Raw genomic sequence first — 20,150 nt, 5'->3', positions numbered from 1 at the left:
GGCAGAATAGAAGCCTGTGTGGGAATTCGGGCTGCACTGGGGCAAATATAAGACTTTGCGGGTGTATGGAGACTCGGCCTTAGTAATCTATCAACTCCGAGGAGAGTGGGAAACCAAGGATATAAAGCTGTTAGAGTACCGAAAACTAGTGTTGGATCTGCTCGAAGAGTTCGACGAAGTCACCTTCCACTACGTGCCTAGAGAAGAAATCAAATGGCTGACGCTTTAGCTACCTTGGCAGCCACATTCAAGGCTGGCGGGGAGTCTGAAATGATGCCAATTAACATGCAGTCGATGAGTATCCAGCTCATTGTTACCAAATCGAAGAAGTAAAAGATACTAAGCCTTGGTACTACGACATTCTGCATATATCAGCATCGGAGTTATCCAGAAAAAGCCACTGAAATCGAGAAGAGAACCCTTAGAAGGTTGGCAGCTGGATATGTCCTTGACAGAGAGGTTTTATACAAGAAAAGCCATAACCAAGTTCTGTTAAGGTGCGTCGATGCTGAAGACAAAAATGATAGTGGAAGAAGTACATGATGGGGTTTGTGGAGCACATGCAAATGGGCATATGATGTCAAGACAAATAATGAGCGGATATTTTTGGTCCACACTGGAAAGTGATTGCATCGACTATGCTAGGAGATGTCATAAATGTCATTTATGGAGACAATAAATGTTCCACCCCATCCGCTTCACGTAATGACGTCACCATGGCCTTTCTCTGTGGGCATGGACGTTATCGGGCAAATCCATCCGAAAGCTTCGAATGGTCACCGTTTCATTCTCGTAGCAATTGACTATTTCACGAAATGGTAGAGGCCGCGTCATACGCCAGTGTCACTCAATCCACTATTTGCAAGTTTCTGAAGAAAGAAATTATATGTCGGTATGGTCTACCTGAAAGGATTATCACCGATAACGCAACAAACTTGAACAACAAGATGATGAGTGCTGCTTGCGAACAGTTCAACATAAAACATCACAATTCCACTGCTTACAGACCAAAGATGAACGGAGCAGTAAAGCAGCAAACAAAATATTAAGAAGATAGTGGAGAAAACAACTGAAACCTACAAAGACTGGCATGAGAAGTTGCCTTTTGCTTTGTTCGCTTATCGAACCTCGTACGTACATCGACTGGGGCAACTCCATTTTCACTAGCCTACGGAATGGAAGCAGTGCTACCCATTGAAGTGGAGATTCCGTCTCTCAGGGTCTTGTCAGAAGTCAAACTAGATGATGCAGAGTGGGCACAATCCAGATATGATCAGCTTAATCTGATAGATGAAAAAAGACTGAAAGCCATTCATCATGGTCAAATCTATCAGAAACGAATGATCAGAGCACACGACAAAAAGGTGCGCCCGAGAATATTCCGTGAAGGGGATCTAGTGCTAAAAGGATTTGGCCAGTCCAAAAGATTTCCGAGGAAAATGGACGCCAAATTGGGAAGGACCTTATGTCGTGAGGAAGGCTTTCTCCGGAGGAGCCCTTATCCTGGCTGAAATGGACGGACCTGAGCTGCCACATCCCATTAACTCGGACGCAGTCAGAAATACTTCGCTTAGGATGAAACCGAGAGGCATCTTAAGTTGAAAAAAAAAAAAAAACAAAAAAAACAAAAACAAAAACAAAAAAAAAAAAAACAAAAAACGCTTAGGGTGAAAACCCGAAAGGGCACCCTAAATTGAAAAAAGAAGAGAAAATAAGGGGGGTTCAAGACGAAAACCCGCAAAGGGCGTCTTGCAACCAAGGATGGGTCCAAGTTGAAAACCCGGAAAGGGCGATTTGGATATCAACGGTGGAAATATCCGGCACATGAATCTTCTACGAACCCAACAAATCGGAGAAATGTTGCACCCTCCCAACGTTGCCGCATTTTCAAAGATCCTTTGGCAAAGGCTGCATTCAAAGTCACCAAACGGCTTTTCAACTCAGAAGTGCCCACGTTATCGAGATCTAAGACATTCATTTACATCATTGTGTATTCGTTTTCTAGAATGTTTGCCATGTATTATTTGTTCTTCTCCTCCCTTATGAATAAAGACCATCTTTCCTCCAATACCTTTTGAGCATCTTGAATTAGATTTAAACCTAATGGTTTATTTATTTTTATGAAAGATAATCGCATATTGTTGTACAAAGATTCATTGAAAAGTACAGGTACCCAGAAGCCGATCAAGGCTCATGCACATGCTTGAGATGGTTGAGCATCTTCAAAAAAAAAAAAAAAAAAAAAAAAAAAATCAAACATTTGAAGAATTTAAGATCAGAGATCGGAACTTCAAGCTCAAGAGTCCAACGACAGGCCACTGGAGATCGAGATTACTCTCCAGAGCTCAGAATAACATATGTTGCATATGCATTTTAGACATACCTAAGAGCATGACATCCATACATCACATATATGCATATCTTTGCAGGTTTTACCCAGAGCCAATTCAACTTCACAACGAAGGATATTGGACTCCAGACAACGTAAGTTCAACTTCACGACGAAGGGACCGCTGGTTGTCAACAAACATTTCTCAATTTCAGGGCCAATTTCAACTTCACAACGAAGGATATTGGACTCCAGACAACGTAAGTTCAACTTCACGACGAAGGACCGCTGGTTGTCAACAAATATTTCTCAATTTCAGGGCCAATTTCAACTTCACAACGAAGGATATTGGACTACAGACAACGTAAGTTCAACTTCACGACGAAGGGACCGCTGGTTGTCAACAAACATTTCTCAATTTCAGGGCCAATTTCAACTTCACAACGAAGGATATTGGACTCCAGACAACGTAAGTTCAACTTCACGACGAAGGGACCGCTGGTTGTCAACAAATATTTCTCAATTTCAGGCCAATTTCAACTTCACAACGAAGGATATTGGACTACAGACAACGTAAGTTCAACTTCACGACGAAGGGACCGCTGGTTGTCAACAAACATTTCTCAATTTCAGGGCCAATTTCAACTTCACAACGAAGGATATTGGACTACAGACAACGCAAGTTCAACTTCACGACGAAGGGACCGCTGGTTGTCAACAAACATTTCTCAATTTCAGAGCCAATTTCAACTTCAACGAAGGATATTGGACTCGAAACAACACAACTTGCATTGGATTTCAACCTCACGACGGGGATATCCAATTCTCAGGCTCAACTTCACGACGAAGGAGCCATATATTTCCAACTTCACAAATAGATTGACCCAACTTCGCGACGAAGGAGTCATCTGTAACACCACAACACCACAGTATTCAGATCAAGGGTCACATTCACGACGAAGTACCTTGAACCAGAAGATGATTCAGAGGCCACTTGCCAAAAGCTCCGAGTTCAAATTCGACTTCACAATGAAGGATTTCCGGGCTCAGTTTGAACTCAACCTCACGACGATTAAGTCATTTTGTGATTGACAAACCAGTTTTAGCGTCGGGTTCCAACTCTACGACAGAGGACATTCGATATTGTTAAAATTTGTGTCTTTAAATCTTTGCTCCATTTTCGTTACACGATAATGAGCAAAGAGGGGCAGCTGTAGACACATTTTATATAATATATGAGTATTATTATTTCAAAACTAATACATTTACATTTCTGCAACAGGCCTTTACAATTCGTTAGGCCTAACTGTGCCCATCTTCAGCAGCCCAGATGGCCCAGCAGCAGCAAACCATCAGGAAGCCCTAGCACACCCTCACCAGCAGCGTCGTTTCCTCTACAGACTCCTCCACGTCGAAGACTCCTTGTCCTTCACGTTTCCCTTGCTCAGTAGTTGCAACACCAATCTCGCCAACAACTCACGAAGATAACAAAGATCAGTGTTGTAATCATTAGAACTCTAAAAAATAGGTTTTTTTTCTAGGCTATAAATAAGGCATGTAATCAACACAGAAAAAGAAAGATACTGAAAATCACGAGTGCACACACAGGAAATTACTCAGTGAAAAAAGAACAAGCCTTGTAAGCGTTTCAAGAAGAAATAAAAAGGTGAAAGTTTATACCTTTCTTACTTCTTTCCCTTGCATGCGTTATGTCCTTGTCGTTTTACTCGAAAAAACAGAAGATTTGGGGCCGATGAACACACGGGAACCGTGATATTCCCGATCTACGGTTCCCCGAGGCTCGGTTGGAAAAAATATTTTGGTTTTTAAACGTGCGGGCGAAGAGCTTTCAAAAAAACCAGTTTTTTTAGTTGGTTGCCGCCGATGGCCGGCGGCCGTCGCCGATCAACGGCGGTGGCAAGGCGGCGAGGGGTGGCCAGGGAGGCCGATTTCTGGAAATCATAGCCTTGTTCTTCGTTTTGAAGAACAAGGCAGAGGGAATGGAGAGAGAAGGAAGTTCTCTCGTTTGGTGAGGAGAGAAATGAGCGAAATTAAAATTTTTTTAACTTTTATAACAACTCTTGACCCGCGTCTGGACCCGACCCGGTTCTGATGGACCCGCGTGTTTTTGCAAGAAGCGAGAGATTTGCGTTTTGGTTCTCCAGTTTCAAAACCTTTAATTTGGTCCTCTGAATCGATTATTGAACCCGAAATCCTTGTAAATTGACCCTCGAGTTTATTTCGTTTCAATTTAGTCCCTACTATTATATACTATATTTTCATTATTATATTTATTCCTTTATTCATATATATATATATTTTTATGTATATTTTATTTTATTTTATTACATAATATATACACATAATCATCGTTATTTTTATTATTTTAAGTATCATTGATAGCGTATATAAACATCTATTTTTTTTCCCTTTTATTATTATATGTACATACTTTATTTTTTTCATTTACTTTATGTATTTATTTTATTTATCTCTATACATAACCCTCGTTAATTTTAAGTGTTATTGATAGCGTATATAAACACATATTTTTTTTATTATTATCTGTATATTTATTTCTATTCATTCGTTTTATTTAATAATATATTTGTTATTTATATAGTTCTTCGGGTTTTTTTAACATCATTATCATTTTCATTTTATTCTACTTTATATTTTTTAGTTTATTTTCATTATTCCTTTTTATTTTATACGTACATATTTGATTATAGTTATTTATTTATTTTAGTCTTTTTTAGTTTTTATTTATTTATTACTATTATATATCTTTTTATTTTTCCCATTATTTACATCTTTATCATTATTACCGTTATTCTTATTTATCATTTGTTTACTTATCTTCTATTTTATTTTTATTGTATTTCCTCTAATATTTTATATATTTATATATGTATATATATTATGTATACTTTATGTAATTTTTATTATTATTTTTCTAATTGCCTTATTTATATGCCATATTTTATTTTACTTTCTTTTTTTTTTCTCTCTATTTTACATTACGTTTTTATGCTTGTCCTTATTTTTGTTTCATTCATGTTCTCTACCTTTATGTTAATTATGTTTATTGTTTATTTTTGTCTATTTTGTACTTTATTGCACTTTCTTTATTTTTGATTTATTTTCACCACCATTTGTTAACGCTTCTCATGACTTTTTAAGGGTATACTTTTAAATCGAATCAGTGGTAAGCAATTTGGATCAATATTTTACCTTTCAATTTAACTTTCAATTTTCTTAATTAAAGACAACTGGAAATTACACAGTACCGAAAGGGCAGTTCAAGGGTGCTAGCCCTTCCTTGACTGTAACCGACTCCCGAATCCGACACATCTCTGGTAAGACGCAGATCAGGTAAGAAATAGGGTATCCGATCAACCCATCTATTTTTAAATAAATGATCGGTGGCGACTCCAATCCACATTTTTCAAGTCGAAGCCCAATTCCGGGGCCCAACCGAAAGACGGTTGCGACAGTTTCCATTTTTATATTCGTTCTCTTGTAATTTAAGAAATTATCTATGGTAATATTTGAGGATTTGTAGTTATGGAAACTGTAATGTTCTGTTTGATTCCTGAGAAATTGTGTAATAACGAAAATATTATTGTACATTGCAGGCGGTAGAAGGCCGAACTGAACTGATTTCCAAATTGGAAAATTTAAATTTGTCTGAGAAATCCGATGTGAATTATCTTCTTGAGTCCTTAAATGTATCCACTTTATTGCAGCTAATTATATCAATTTTCTCCGTACATAATTTTATTTTTCGATTTCAATTATGTTATCTTTTCCTCAAATATTTACGGATAGGATTGAAGAATTCTCGGAAGGATTTAAAGATTACGACAGATTTAAGTAAAGTTATTCATGAATAAGATTTGAATGTCTCCTCCCTTGGCATGTCATTGTTCTTTCCTTGACAAGAAAATGGACATTCTGGGATGGCTATACTTGTTTGGATGTGTCACAATGTCTATTAAACAATGCTGTTCTGCATGTGGCTGCAAAATATCTCGACTCAGATATATCTGGCTGTTTATTACAGTTTCTTTTACTTGGATCAAAGGTATGTTTATTTCTACTTTTTTGTAAGTTAGAATTGTCACTATGCTTGCTTGAATGCAACTTGAACTCGATGGCAGTTCCTTAGGCATTTTTGAACTATGAATCTTCTAGGCAAGCGTATGGTGTGGGAAGCATCTTAAAATGACTGCTATGTCAACTGAGGAATCACCAGAAGAAGAACATTGCAGCCTGTTTTACCAGGTACGTGATGGTTGATAGTTTGAGGTATCAATCTCCAGCAAAGAAAAGTTGTTAGTTGCCATACCAAATTTTCCTTCTTGATCAGATAAACAAGGGTTCATCTTTCCAAAATTTGATTTGCTAGTTTGAATGCTGTCAATTGTTTTTCTTTCCTTTCTTAGGATAAATTATGCTATATTTTTATTATTTAACGTTGAAGGCAGTCTTTTGATTTATGATTTGATGTGGCTACTATCGAACATGAATTTAAGCATAGGTTCTGCTTATATTGTATAATTAAGATTTCATTACATGCCTGAATTTAATGGTCTAATAATTTCAAGCCTCAATAGAGGTAACTCTTCTATTGGTTTCCTTGATAAAAGGCAGTCAGCCCAAGGTTGAGTGTGAATAATCATAAGGATACATTAGAAAGTGCTTTGAGAAACCTATGGTTACTCCCATATGAGCCTGCCTAACATGCTAAGCTATTTCATTTACACTTCTTGAGTCTATTTGTCTGTTACTTTAGAGTTAACTAATGCTCTCGTTCCATGATAAATATCATTTCCTTTTGGAGGAAATATGTAAGACTTCTGCCTTTAGTGTTGAATGTTGAAAAACTTAAGTTGTTTTTCTAATATGAAATGCTTGTGTTTTTTATTTATTCTGAAACTGCTTTCACATATCATATTACTTAAACTTCCTGTTTGTTTTTGTAAACTTAATTTTGCAGCTGCTACTGGATTTTTTGAGATTCTCTGCTTCTAGCATTTCATCTATGGCTAGATACTCTGTTGTTTCTGACAAGGCATCAGCGGAGGTTGTTGAAAAATCCATTTTAGAACAGTTGAATCTAGCAAAAGATGCAATATCTGAAATTAAGGTACCTATTTTTTTCATTAATGGATCTGTGCTACTATATCTATTTTACTCTTAACTCATCATTTTTCTTGAAGTGCTCATGTTTGACACATATTTGGAGATTTATACAGGAATATGCTCCTCCATACATATATATATATATATATATATATGAATAATCTTAAAAAAAATAATTGAGCATAACTGTGCTGGATGTATATGTTTTCTGGAAACAAAAGGCTGTTGTCACCTTCAAAATCCTGTTTGATGCATTATATAGATATATTTCTTCTTAAAGGTTTGTAAGTGTTTATTAGGAGTCCACTGCACGACCTTCAGTTAGAATTTAGATTAAAAAAGCATTATTGAAGGCAAACTGCTTGGCTTTCTATAAAGAACCAGAGTTAATAAAGAAATTTGCCTGCATTGAGGTCCAACTTTAAGCTTTGGAATTAGTGGTCTCAATATGTAAAATGTCTAGTCTAAATGTGGCTAATGTTCACTTGGTAAATATTGGGAAACTTATAGAAATAAGAGAAGTGTACTAATATTTACTGCTTCCCTTTTCTTTATACCCCAAGTTATAAATCTTACAAATGATAATTCAATTTGATCTTATTTCCTTGATACAGAGTTTAGAAACATACCTTAATAAAGTCCTAAAGCATACCCTTATTAGGTTTATAAACATACATTTAATAAATAGAGCTCAAATTGAGATGAATTTTGTTTAAGGTGCCTCTCAATCATGTCAGTTAACCTGAGCTTTTATCTCTTTACTACTCAATGGGTATTGCTTTGGCACTTCCTCACTTCCTCTTATGCTGATTCACTTTGGGATGGCAAATTTCAACATAATTTTCTCTTGTTTTCTTATCTCTCAATTTGGATCGTATCTTCTTCTTCAATAACTTTGTGGCAATGGTATTGGTACAATTTAGTTAATTATCAAAACATGCATGTCTTACAGCATTTTTTATGAAGAAATTATATTTGCTTCCGGCTGTGTTTTCTGTTTTCAGAAGAATCTAGTTGGTTTCATATGCTGCTGGAGTTTTGAATAATTTTGTTCTTTTTTCTTTTTCAAACAGAATATTCACTCAATTGGTGGTGAGGTTTTAAAAGCTGCACAAGCGGTCATTGATGCCGCCATAAGACTCTGCAAGGAGTATCACCAAGTAATTAATTGGGATTTTTCTGGTGCAGAACTTGAAAATAATGAGAATAGCATGGAATGTAAACAGGCTTGCAGTATGAATCATGTCATAAACATAATAACAGTTACATTAGAAAAACTGTTTGAGTTCGGCATTCTTGCTGCAAACGATGGTGGAAGTCTTGTCACCATTCTTAATGTGTCATGGAAAGGTTTGGTCACCTTGCTTCAGCTGTCCAAGGGAAAATTGCCATTAAAAGTAAAGGTTGCAGAAATTGTTCTGACTTTAATTTCACTCGTCAATGATTCACTGAAATGTGCAGCTGAGAGTTGGTCTTCTCCTAAGGAGATCATTTCTGTAACTGAAGCTAGAAGGATATTTGTTCCAATAAAGTTTTACCTGATTAATGCAGTAAAGATATCTTCTCTGTATCCATGTCAGGCATATACAGTTTATAGAGATTTAGCACTCTGTGTCTTGATGATCTCGACCTTTAAATTATTAGTGGGCAATGAAAAACTAATGAAAGATGTCAGTGAGGTTATAGCAGAACTTTTGGAGAAAACATCCTTGGATTTGCTTAGTTCTTTGCTAAATTCAACTGATGTGAAGCAGGAATACAAATATGAACTTGTTGATTGGTTATTCTTTGATAACTTCTGGTCAGATGTTAACGAAAACCCCATTAGTAAATGTAGGATGACTTCATTGGATGAGATATTTGCAGTGAACTGTGAAACTATGCCTAGATCAAAAGTTTTGGTGCTTGGTCAAGTGGCAATCTTTTCCAGTTTTCTGAGATATCCCAACGATTTGGAGGACGATGTAAAACTTCTGATTGCCAGGAAACTCGATTGGTTTATGAGTTCAATAATCGATGAAGAGGTTTATTCATCCATTCTTGTATCACAGATTCCGCTATTGTATGTTTCTGGAAAAACTGTGGAGTTAACTTGGGAGCCCATGTTTTCAGCTTTTCTGCAAGCCTTAAAAACCTTCATGATAGTTGTATCTTCAACTTTAGCTTGGGAGGAGTTTGGATCTTTCCTGGTTAAGAATTTACTGCATCCTCATTTCCTTTGCTCGGAGATCATAATGGAACTTTGGTGCTTTTTGGTTCGGCATGCTGAGTTAGAGTTGGTGAATGGCATCATCCTTGAGCTATGTGCATTAATGAAGTTAGTATCATCTCCAGAATCAGTTTTTGTTCCAGATTCTGGTCTCCGGAAAATGGCGAAATCAGTCTGCACACTTCTCTTATCCAGCAGCACATCATTGGTGGATTGTGTTTATAGTTCTGTGACTGGTGATGATAGATCTCAGTTATCATCAATTCTATATGCAGCCTTGCTTTTGGAAGGTTTTCCACTGAACTCGCTATCAACAAACATGAGAAATATTGCTAAAGAAAAAATCATCTCTGACTATTTTGGTTTCATTGATAGCTTTGATGACAAATCATTAACTCTCTCCGGTCCTGAATTTGGGCTTCCAGTTTTTGCATTATCTGCTTCATTAAAGTCGCTGTAAGTTCTGTCACTTCGTTAATTCAGTCATGATTTGCTAACTGTTCTATTGAAATCGAAAAATAGAAGTAGCAATGTTTTGTTTTGTTGAAGTTCCTGATTCTTTTCAAGCAAACAGAATAAAATCACATAAGTGCAGGTACTGTAACTTTCTCAGATAAAGGATGTTGTGTTCACTCATTTGATATACTTTGCTTGGATGCTAATCTATGTTACTTCGTCTCTTCATTTTTCTCATAGTACCCATATTTTGGCTCTCGTGACCTATATCTAGACATAGGTATAGGAATATGACCCTTCAAACATATGGAAAATTTAAAAAATATTTGACATTCCTGTATTCAACACATTGGAATCCGATTTTCATAAATGCTTCTGTAACCTTTAATTTCTACCATAAAGATCTGCCGAAATATTTTTCTTCTAACAAGAACTGTGATTGTATTTATGGAGTTTCAAATTGATTTGTGAGTTACAATACTGAATGAAATTACTCTTTCATGCAGGCAGGTGGCCATATCCGACACAGACATGAAGACCTTGAAGTTCCTAGTTGCTATTATTGGTGGCTACAGGAATTCTGCAGATAAATTAAAGAAGGAAGTTTGTTGTAAGCTTTTGAATCAGATGCTATGGATTTGTTCAAATTTGAGTCACCTATATGAATCTGAAGAAATGGAGGAATTTATATTGGAGCTTCACAATTTGTTTGTTGCGGGGCCAGCAGCTTCCGATACTGTTTTGAACCACTGCAAACCGGGACTGGCACTTTTCTTGTCCGGAATCAGTGCCATGGCGATGTCGGAGAGTGATAATTGTCCTAAAAGTACTGCTGTATGGGAGTTGTATCACATGGTTTTGAGAGAAAGGCACTGGGCATTTGTTCATCTAAGCATTGCAGCATTTGGATATTTTGCTGCTCGGACTAGCTGCAATCAGCTATGGAGGTTTATGCCTAAAGATGCAGCACTTTCATACGATCTAGTATCCGGAAATGATGCGAACGAAGACAGATTTATGTCAGAGTTTAAGGCTTTTCTAGAGAAAGAAAGGGCTCTTCCGGCCGTTATGTCCAGCAGCACTGAGCAACAGCTGCCACTTCTTGAGGAAGGTTTGTCTCTAAAACAAATGGTTCAAAAGGTCTCGAGTATCAATTTAGATGCTGCAAGATTCGATAAATTGGATATTGATGATGAAAACCAACCAAACAAGAGAAGGAAACTTCCTGACGGCATTAACAGAGGCGTGGAACTGTTGCAAGATGGCTTGAAAGTTATTGGTGACTGTCTTTCACAGTGGCAAACTAATCAGTTAGAGTCTGAACTTCATGACAAGTTCATGACACACATTTCTATGATCGAAAATGTGATTTTTCACTTGCAAGTTCTTAGAGACAGTAGTTAAGTCCCGACGTCGTAAATCGCCGTTCTCCGGTTTCGGCCTTCTACACCGCTATTTACCACAACCATAGTAACATATGAACATAATCATGGTAAACAGTGTAATAGGAATGTATCCATGACTGCAACTTTAATCCTTGGTAAAGTCAATGATTAATCCGTGTTCACGCACAGATATTGTTGGATTGCTTAGGTTTTATAGGTCATGCAAGTATAGCTTGTTCTTTAACCAAAAGGGTAAACTTAATAACAGATTTTATGGTCAAATTATAATCTCTTCACGCAATGCTATCTTTTGCAGTGTATCTGTATGAGTTCCTTCTCATTCACTTTGTTTATATTTCTTGTTGGTACAAGGCCCTTTTTCCTTTTTGATGCTAAAGGCAATGCTACGTAACCAGTTTTATCTTCAAACTAACTTGTTAGCCATTAAGGCATTGGATTATTTGGTAAAAAAGCTGAGACTGAGATCTAGTGTTTTAGTATTACCTTGTGCAAATTATGTTGGGGGGTTTACGATGGTAATGAGTTGGTTGGGTTTGATTTTTAGTGGACCTAACTTAAAACATATATGTCTTTCACATGAACATGACCCGAGAATCATATGCTCTCCACCTTATTCAATTTGACTTGAATAGTATATTCTCCATGTCCGAATTTGATCAAACTCAATTTTTTGGAGTATAAATAGATTTGACATGACTTGACTTGACTTAACATAAAATAAGATCTTAATTAAAAAAAACTATAGAAAAAGAGAATTATAACAATTATCCTTAAATTTATAGGGAAAAATTATAATATTGTCTCTATATTGGAGGTATTTCATTTTCCAATCAAGTTTGACTCGTCCTAAATATGATATTTTATGCCGTGGTAAAATATATCGTTTTAGAAGTAATTTTATTCAGATTTACGTTGCCTTCTAATATTTACATAGTCTTCTCCCAGCCAACAAGTCTTGTGGGAAGCATATACAAAATTTTGACAAGAGTATTCGCTAGAATATTATCAAAGTGCTTGGGTGAAGTAATTGGTGACACCCAAATCGCCTTTGTACCAGGAAAATAAATTCTGGATTCTTGTCTCATTACAAATGAAGTTGTGGATGTGATTTTTAAGAGAGGGTTTGAGGCAATAGCTTTCAAAACGGATTTTAAGAAAACATATGACTATGTAGACTGGTCTTTTTTAATGTTCGTTATGAAAAATTAGTTCCAGATCTAAATGGCACAGGTGGATAAAGATGTGCATTGTATTACGTTTATTTCAGTGCTGCTCAATGGAATTTTATCAAAAAATTTTTAAAATTAAGCGTGGTTTGCGACAAGGTTGCCTTCTCTCCCCCTTAGTTGTCGAGGGCCTTAATGCAATTCTGAAAATCGCATCTGTTATTGGTCTCTTTAATGGTATTAAGGTGGGTAATAGTGGTCCCATAGTCACGTCTCCAGTTTGCAGATGATTTGATTGTATTTTATGGAGCTAGTGAAATTCAAGTAAAAAATAGCAAGAGAATCCTTTGGTCATTAAAGTAGCTTCGAGGTTGGAGCTTAATCTACATACAACCAAATTGTTTGTAATTTGTAATACCGTTAAAATCGGTCTAAATTTTTTTTGGCTTTCGATGATCGAGAAATTATTATTTTTCCTCTTTTCATATTGGAATCAAGCTTTTTGAATAAATAAGTTTGAGTTTAGAATAAATCTTGTATTTATAAAGTTAATATCGAAATTCTATGGATAATGACCAAAATGAAAGAAATGTGAAATTAGTAGTTTTAAATGTAAGTATTGTTTGAAGACATTTCCTTTGCATGCTAAAGTCAAGAACTAAAGTATTAATTATCCCAAAAGTTTGTGTCAAATGAAATTTTTGGCATTTCTTTTAATGGCTTAATACCCAAACAAGTGCCCAAACTATAGTGTTTTTCATGAATAGGTGTCTAAACTATTTTTTGACTCATCCAGGTGTCTAACGTTACAAACGTTACCACTTTAGGTGCTTTAGGTGCCTCGGTTCTAACAACCGTTATAAAACCTCGTTAAGTGACACGTGTCTTAATCTGGTAATTTTGAAAATTTATTTTTTAAAAAAACTTAAAAATATTTTATTTCCTAAGAAGCCCCAATTTTTTTTCTAAAATACCAGAAAACCCAAACTCTTAAAATTTCTTTTTCTCTTCCTATTTACTCCAATTGCTTATAATCTGCAGCCACCCATTCACCGGCGACTGACCACCCACTGATCGATCACAATCTTTGCTATCATCTAAAAAATTATCTACAAATCCAACCAAAACAACCCAATCCTCAAATTTAATTCAACGCTACAATACAACCACTGGAACTACCCGTGACAATATGATAAACATAAATAATTTTGATATAACATTAAATATAATAATTTTGTAAAATTAATTTTAAGTCCCTAAAATTTGTCAATGCTTTAAAATGAGTCCTTTAAGTTCAAATTATATTCAAAATATCATTCAAATACTTTAGAATAATTTTCAAAGTCTTATATTTATCAAAATGTCAAAACTATTTTTTTAAACAAGCATTGACCAGAAGTTTCGTAACTTCTGCAAGAGTTTTGAAACTTTCCAAGATAGTAGCCCAAAAAGTTTCAAAACTTTCCTATAGTTTCGAAACTATATCAAGAGTTTCTAAACTTTCTTTAAATTTTCGATACTTTGGGTCCAACGATCATATTTTTAATTACTCTTTTGAAGAGTTTCAAAACTTTCTCAGAGTTTCGAAACTTTGTGTGTAGGTAGCCTTAAATGCGTAAATTTAATGCTTCAAACAGCTCCAAACTCCCTCCAACAACCACAGACGTCTGGAAATCAATGGGAGCATATAAAAGGGTTCTTCAAACAGCTAAGAAAAGACAAGAAAGCTATTCCAAAAGTCAAAGAGAATTTAAAGCCAAATTTGTATTCAACTTTGTCTTTCTTACATAGAACATTATTCCATTCTTTGTATTTTTTATTCTAGTGTTCTTGGGTGTGTGAGAGCGTCAATTTGCAAACAATTTATCTTGTGAGGATATTCAAAATTTTGCTTCTTTGTAATTTATTCTTAGGAAGGGTTGTACACTTGAGATTTTGGGGTATAAGTCTAAGTGTGTTGTAAGGTTACACATTGTCCTAAAAAGTTATAACAAATTAGTGGATATGTTGAAATCCTTAGTTTGGAAGCTAAGGTAGTGGATGTAGACTTCATTGAAGAAGTTGAACCACTATAAAATTGCTTGTGTCATATTTTCATTTTCTTGCAAAAAGATTCCACCATTTTTCAAATTGCCAATTCACTCCCTCTTGGCCATTCCGTTGATTCAATTGGCTCAACAATTAGTATCAGAGATAGACTCATTGGAAGGTTTTACCACCTTTTGAGGAGATCCTAGAAGATTCAAGTCATCATTCAATTCATCCATGGCCTCTACACCAAGCTTCGATGGCATCAATGATTCCCAACCTATCAACAAGCTTTCTTTCCTCAATGGAGCCAACTATGCCTTTTGGAAGAATATGATGGTGCTTTTCATCCAAGCTAGTGATTTGGGAGCTTGGAGAATCATTTTGAGTGGACATTTTACTCCAAGAAGAACGATGATAGAATGGAGTGAAGAAGAGAGGATATTGTTCCAACATAATGCAAAGGCAATGTATATTTTATTTTGTGCACTTGGTCCAGATGAATATGAGACAGTTTCATCTTGTTCCAATGCCAATAAGATTTGGGAGAAACTTGAAGTTACTCAAGAAGGAACTAACGAGGTAAGAGAAACTAAGATTAGTCTTTTCAATCATAATTATGAAAAAATCAAGATGAGACCGAATGAGAATATTAAGAGCATGACCGGTCGATTTTCAGTTACTATCAATGGTCTCAAAGGCTTTGGAGAAATCATTCTTAATGATAATCTTGTTATGAAGATGATCTATAGTCTTCCCAAGTCATGGAAATTCAAGAAGACCGCCATTGTTGAAGCAAAGAATATAAAGACTCTCAATCTAGATGAGTTCATCGAATCTTTTCTCACTCATGAGATAATGGTTAAGGAAAAAGAAGAACAAGAGTAGAAAAATAAGGAAAAAAAGAAATTAAAAAAGAATAAAAAGGTTGGTGTTGCTATCAAGTCTACAAAGGAAGAGAGTTACTCAAATGAAGATGATGAAGGTGAAGAAATGACAATGTTTGCCTAAAGATTCAAGAGATTCATGCATCCAACAAAGGAAGGAGATTCCAAAGGAAGGAGGGATTTAAAAATTAATCCAAGGAAAATGATCCTATTATTTGCTATGACTGCAAAAAGCCCAAACATGTCAAGTTTGAATTCCCACAATTGAAGAAGAAGAGATCCTACAAGAAGAAACACAAGGCACATGTAACTACATGGAGTGATGATGAGTCTTCCAATGATGAAGAGGAAGAAGTAGCCAACTTGTGTCTCATGGCCATAAAGGATGATTATAAGGTAGCCTCTAATTTATCTATTTTAAATGATTACTCCTTTAATGAATTACAATAGGCTTATGATGAATTAACCTTAGAATTTGAGAACATGATTTAAAAGTATAAGAAAAATATTTTAAAACTAAAAGATGAAAATGTTCTCCTTTCTAAGACTAATCTTGAACTTGAAAGTCAAGTCAATGATAACTTGAAGAGTTTGAAAAGAAAAATCAAGATTTGTATAACTTACTCTCAAAAGTTTATGATGGTCATCAAAAGAAGCTTGATGATCTTAAAGCTTCTTTTAAGCATGTTGGGACAAAAATATTTGAAAAAGGTGAAAACTCAAAGCCCAGCTATGTTAAAAATAACTTTAATTATTACAAGCATATAGGTCCCTAGAGAATCTCTTATAAAAAAAGTTATTAGAAGCACCTGAGTCCCCAAAAGACTCATTTGCTACTAATGATAAGGATATTCTTGAAGAATGGATACCAAATGGGACAATATTATCGAGGAACTAATGTTAATGGACCCAAAAGAATTTGGGTACCAAAATTCAAAACTTAATCTATATTTGTAGGAGGAACATTGCTACAAGGCACAATGAAAAAGTTTAAATTCATGATACCTTGATAGTGGATGATTAAGACACATGACAAGTGATAAGAGTCAGTTCTTGCAGCTTAAAGCCAAAAGTGGATGAGTAGTAACCTTTGGTGACAACTCAAAAGGTCATATTGAAGGAATTGGTTCTATTGGTAACAACTCTTCCATACTTATTGAAAATGGTTTGTATGTTAATGTTTTAAAGCATAATCTACTTAGTATTAGTTAATTATGTGATAAGGGATACAATGTCTTATTTGAGTCTAATGGTAGCAAAATTGTTGACATTGCCTCTAATAAGATTATGCTTATTGGTCATAGGATAAGAAATATCTACACGGTGAATTTAGATAATATTAACATTTCAAATGTTTGTATGGTTGCTAAATATGAGAATGATTATTGGTTATGGCATATGAAACATGGACATGCTAGCATGATTGTTTTACAAAAACTTGTTAAAGGTAATCTATTAAGAGGTTTGACTAAGATAAAATTTGATCTTGATAAAATTTGTGTACATGTAATAAGGGAAAACATAAAAGATCTCCTTTTAAACTTATTAATGATGCATCATCTAGTAGAGTTGTAACACCCACAAACTGATACGGGTGACCCAATTCGAGGTGTCACATTAGGGCCACCGGAGTGAACCATCGTAAAAATCCCAGAAAATTTAAATTTTGGTTGAAACATGTAAAATCATAAAACAATTTATAAACACAAAAGTAAAATTTAACAACATTCAGAAATAAAACATATTTCAGACTCATATATAAAAACGAAATACAATCTATATGCCTCTAATCACATGTACCATACTTCGCAAGCAACGCCGGTGGAACTCCCGTATTGATGTCGATAGTTGTACTGGTTCAATCCTTTTAACCTGAAAAGGTGAGTAACAGAGTGAGCTTTGGAAAGCTCAATAATACAGAACTACCAGATGATGCTGAAATGCATGCATATAACATATAAACATATATTTCCTTATTGATTCAGACATCTATAAACTTTGATGCTGAGCTGAGGTCCCACTGATATCTCATATATAAAAAGATAATAACTTTAAGTTTAGAGGAAATGTTTCGGATGGCTGAGTTCAGGAGTTCATAATAGGGTGTCTAGTGTGTTCCCACAAAACTAGTGAAAAAGTACAAATCTTTTTAAAATAGTAGCAGTTTCAAAAGTATTTTTAAAAACCATAGTAATCCCTATAACTGAACGCCATATGCTATTCCCCAGAACTACATAACCTAAAGAAGCACCTCGGGGCCCGAGAGCCTACCCAAGAAAGATTCTCGGGACCACAGAGCCTACCCAAGGGTCACCTTAGGTCCATAAGGAATTACTAGTCGGTGTTGAACCTATTCAATAAATTACTAGCAGCGACTGAACTTGCCAGAGATAGGAATTACCAATCGGTGCTAAACCTATACAAGGAATTAACATTAAAAAATGAACATGTTAGAGTCTTCAGTCATACCAGAGTCCTAGAGTACCTCGTATAAAAATAATTTCAGTCAGTAAACAGAGATATAAAAAATCAGAGCAGTGATCACAGATCATAAAAAAAATAAGAGAAAACATCCATGTGGTCAGGGAACATACTAGATATTCCAGATATTATTTGGAGGTACATGATAATCTTATCGGGCAGGGGAACCACGGATCTTGAATATACTGATAGAACGACGGAAGTTAGAATCGTTATCGAAAGAGTTCATTAGTTGACAGGATCATCAGTTATTTAGAACGTGATTTATCAGAATCATATAGTATTCAGATATTTTTCGGAGGCACTATGAAATCAAAAAGGTATTCAGAATCCTTTGCATCTGAGATACTGGTTTTTTCATATATAAAAGGAGTGATTCAAATATTCAGGAAATCAACGACATTTTGGGCATTAAGTTCTTAGTGATTTGAGCTGATAAGGGAGAAATGAAGATTATGGAAATTTACGATTTGTATCGATATATCGGAATATCGAGTTAACCCGAACTATACAAGTCCCATCGAAGATACCTGTTACCCGGTCAAATCGTTGCACTTCAAGAGTGTTCACATTTTAATACAGTCAATTCTTATCGAATTGATCATCTTTAGAATCCTCATGGAATGAATCTTAGGAACGGTACATCATGTAAGTTCGTCAGCGTTTCCAGGCTTATCTAACTCACTCACTTAACCCTAGGTCATCGAGGATACTTAGGTCATTTAGTAGTCATGTTTACCCTGTCACTTCGAAGTTTCTAGAGTAATTCTATTATTTCTGAAATTCGAGTACATATATAGTACTTTCATTCTGTTTAACTTGGTCATATAATATAGTCATATTGGTATACGAGGTTGATTTTTCATTTCATAGCTTTGGGTATTTAGTTATTACAGGGATTGGACTTGTTTCATATCATATTACGCTTCAGGGGCATTCCAACTAAATCAAGAATTTAATCGGTGATTCCCAGATTCAAGTGGATCATAATTCAAGTTCTTAAGTCGTCTTTATTATCATATTCATCCATAATCATTTTACTCTTTAAGGGTATTATTGTTATTTCATTCAATTCTGTCAGTGGCATTACTTCTGATAACTTAGGCTTGACAATATTCTAGTTCATTTAGAGTTTAGAGTACTTTGCTCAATTGATCACTGGAGGTTATTTTCACCAATATGGGAGGAATTGGTCATTTTCCAGTACAAGGGTATTTTCATAATTTTACCCATAGGCTTTTTTGGTAATATCATATCCAAATAATCCATGTATTTAACCTTTAAAAAAATTTATCAAAATTTACGGATCTTGAAATCAATTCATTTATTATCGAATCACTGAACTTATTAATATTTCTGATCGATCTTCTAGTTTCTTATGCGAGCCATAAGAGACATATTCAGTTACTGACTTTTTATCGTGTTTGGATCGAGTTTAGAAATAATTTACTATATAGATGAATTTAATCATATTCATTCATGTATCTATCAATTCCTACATGTACCATAAAGCATACATTAGGTAGTAATGTATTACCTCAATTTTCGTGCCATATCGATCGACCATTTAAACTCCATTCTATAGTCCTCAAACTTTAATTCATCGTCCAATAATTCCTCGAATACAAAACAACTGAATTTACATAAGAAACTGAACTTAATTGAGAAACCAACTTGAATATGAAGATAAAATATTGAAAAACAGCTTACCGGATGTGAATTTGGCAAAACGGACATCGGATTCAGATTCAGATTCAGGACATATAAAACATAAAATAAGGCTTTTTCAGAAAATTTTGACTTTTTCGATCAAAGTCAAAGTCAACAGTTAGACCGATCAAAGTCACAGTCAACGGGTTGATTCGGTCAAATTCAACGAGTTGACTCAGTGAGTTGACTCGGTGACTGGACTGGACCAGGCGGGTAGGGTTGGATGAGATCAAACGGGTCGGGCAGACGGGTCGGGTTGACCGGTTCGACCATCTAGACCGGTCCAGAAGTTTCCAATCATGCAAAGCAAGAAGCCCAGGTGCACTGCCG

General features: G+C 35.3%; 1 protein-coding gene across 1 annotated transcript; it reads left to right on the top strand.

Moving 5' to 3' along the window:
* The first annotated feature begins 6,254 nt into the window (after positions 1 to 6,254).
* LOC120152815 lies at positions 6,255 to 11,607 on the top strand. Its single transcript, XM_039164937.1, has 5 exons — positions 6,255 to 6,416; positions 6,527 to 6,616; positions 7,332 to 7,481; positions 8,551 to 10,142; positions 10,649 to 11,607. The coding sequence occupies exons 2-5, from the start codon at positions 6,557 to 6,559 to the stop codon at positions 11,544 to 11,546; spliced, it is 2,700 nt and encodes an 899-aa protein (XP_039020868.1). The 5' UTR covers positions 6,255 to 6,416; positions 6,527 to 6,556; the 3' UTR covers positions 11,547 to 11,607.
* The last annotated feature ends 8,543 nt before the right edge of the window (positions 11,608 to 20,150 follow it).

This window comes from Hibiscus syriacus, unplaced genomic scaffold (genome assembly GCF_006381635.1).
Source record: "Hibiscus syriacus cultivar Baekdansim isolate YM2019G1 unplaced genomic scaffold, ASM638163v2 tig00111095_pilon, whole genome shotgun sequence".
Classification (NCBI taxonomy): domain Eukaryota; kingdom Viridiplantae; phylum Streptophyta; class Magnoliopsida; order Malvales; family Malvaceae; genus Hibiscus; species Hibiscus syriacus.
This window is presented reverse-complemented; position numbering and strand designations above follow the sequence as displayed.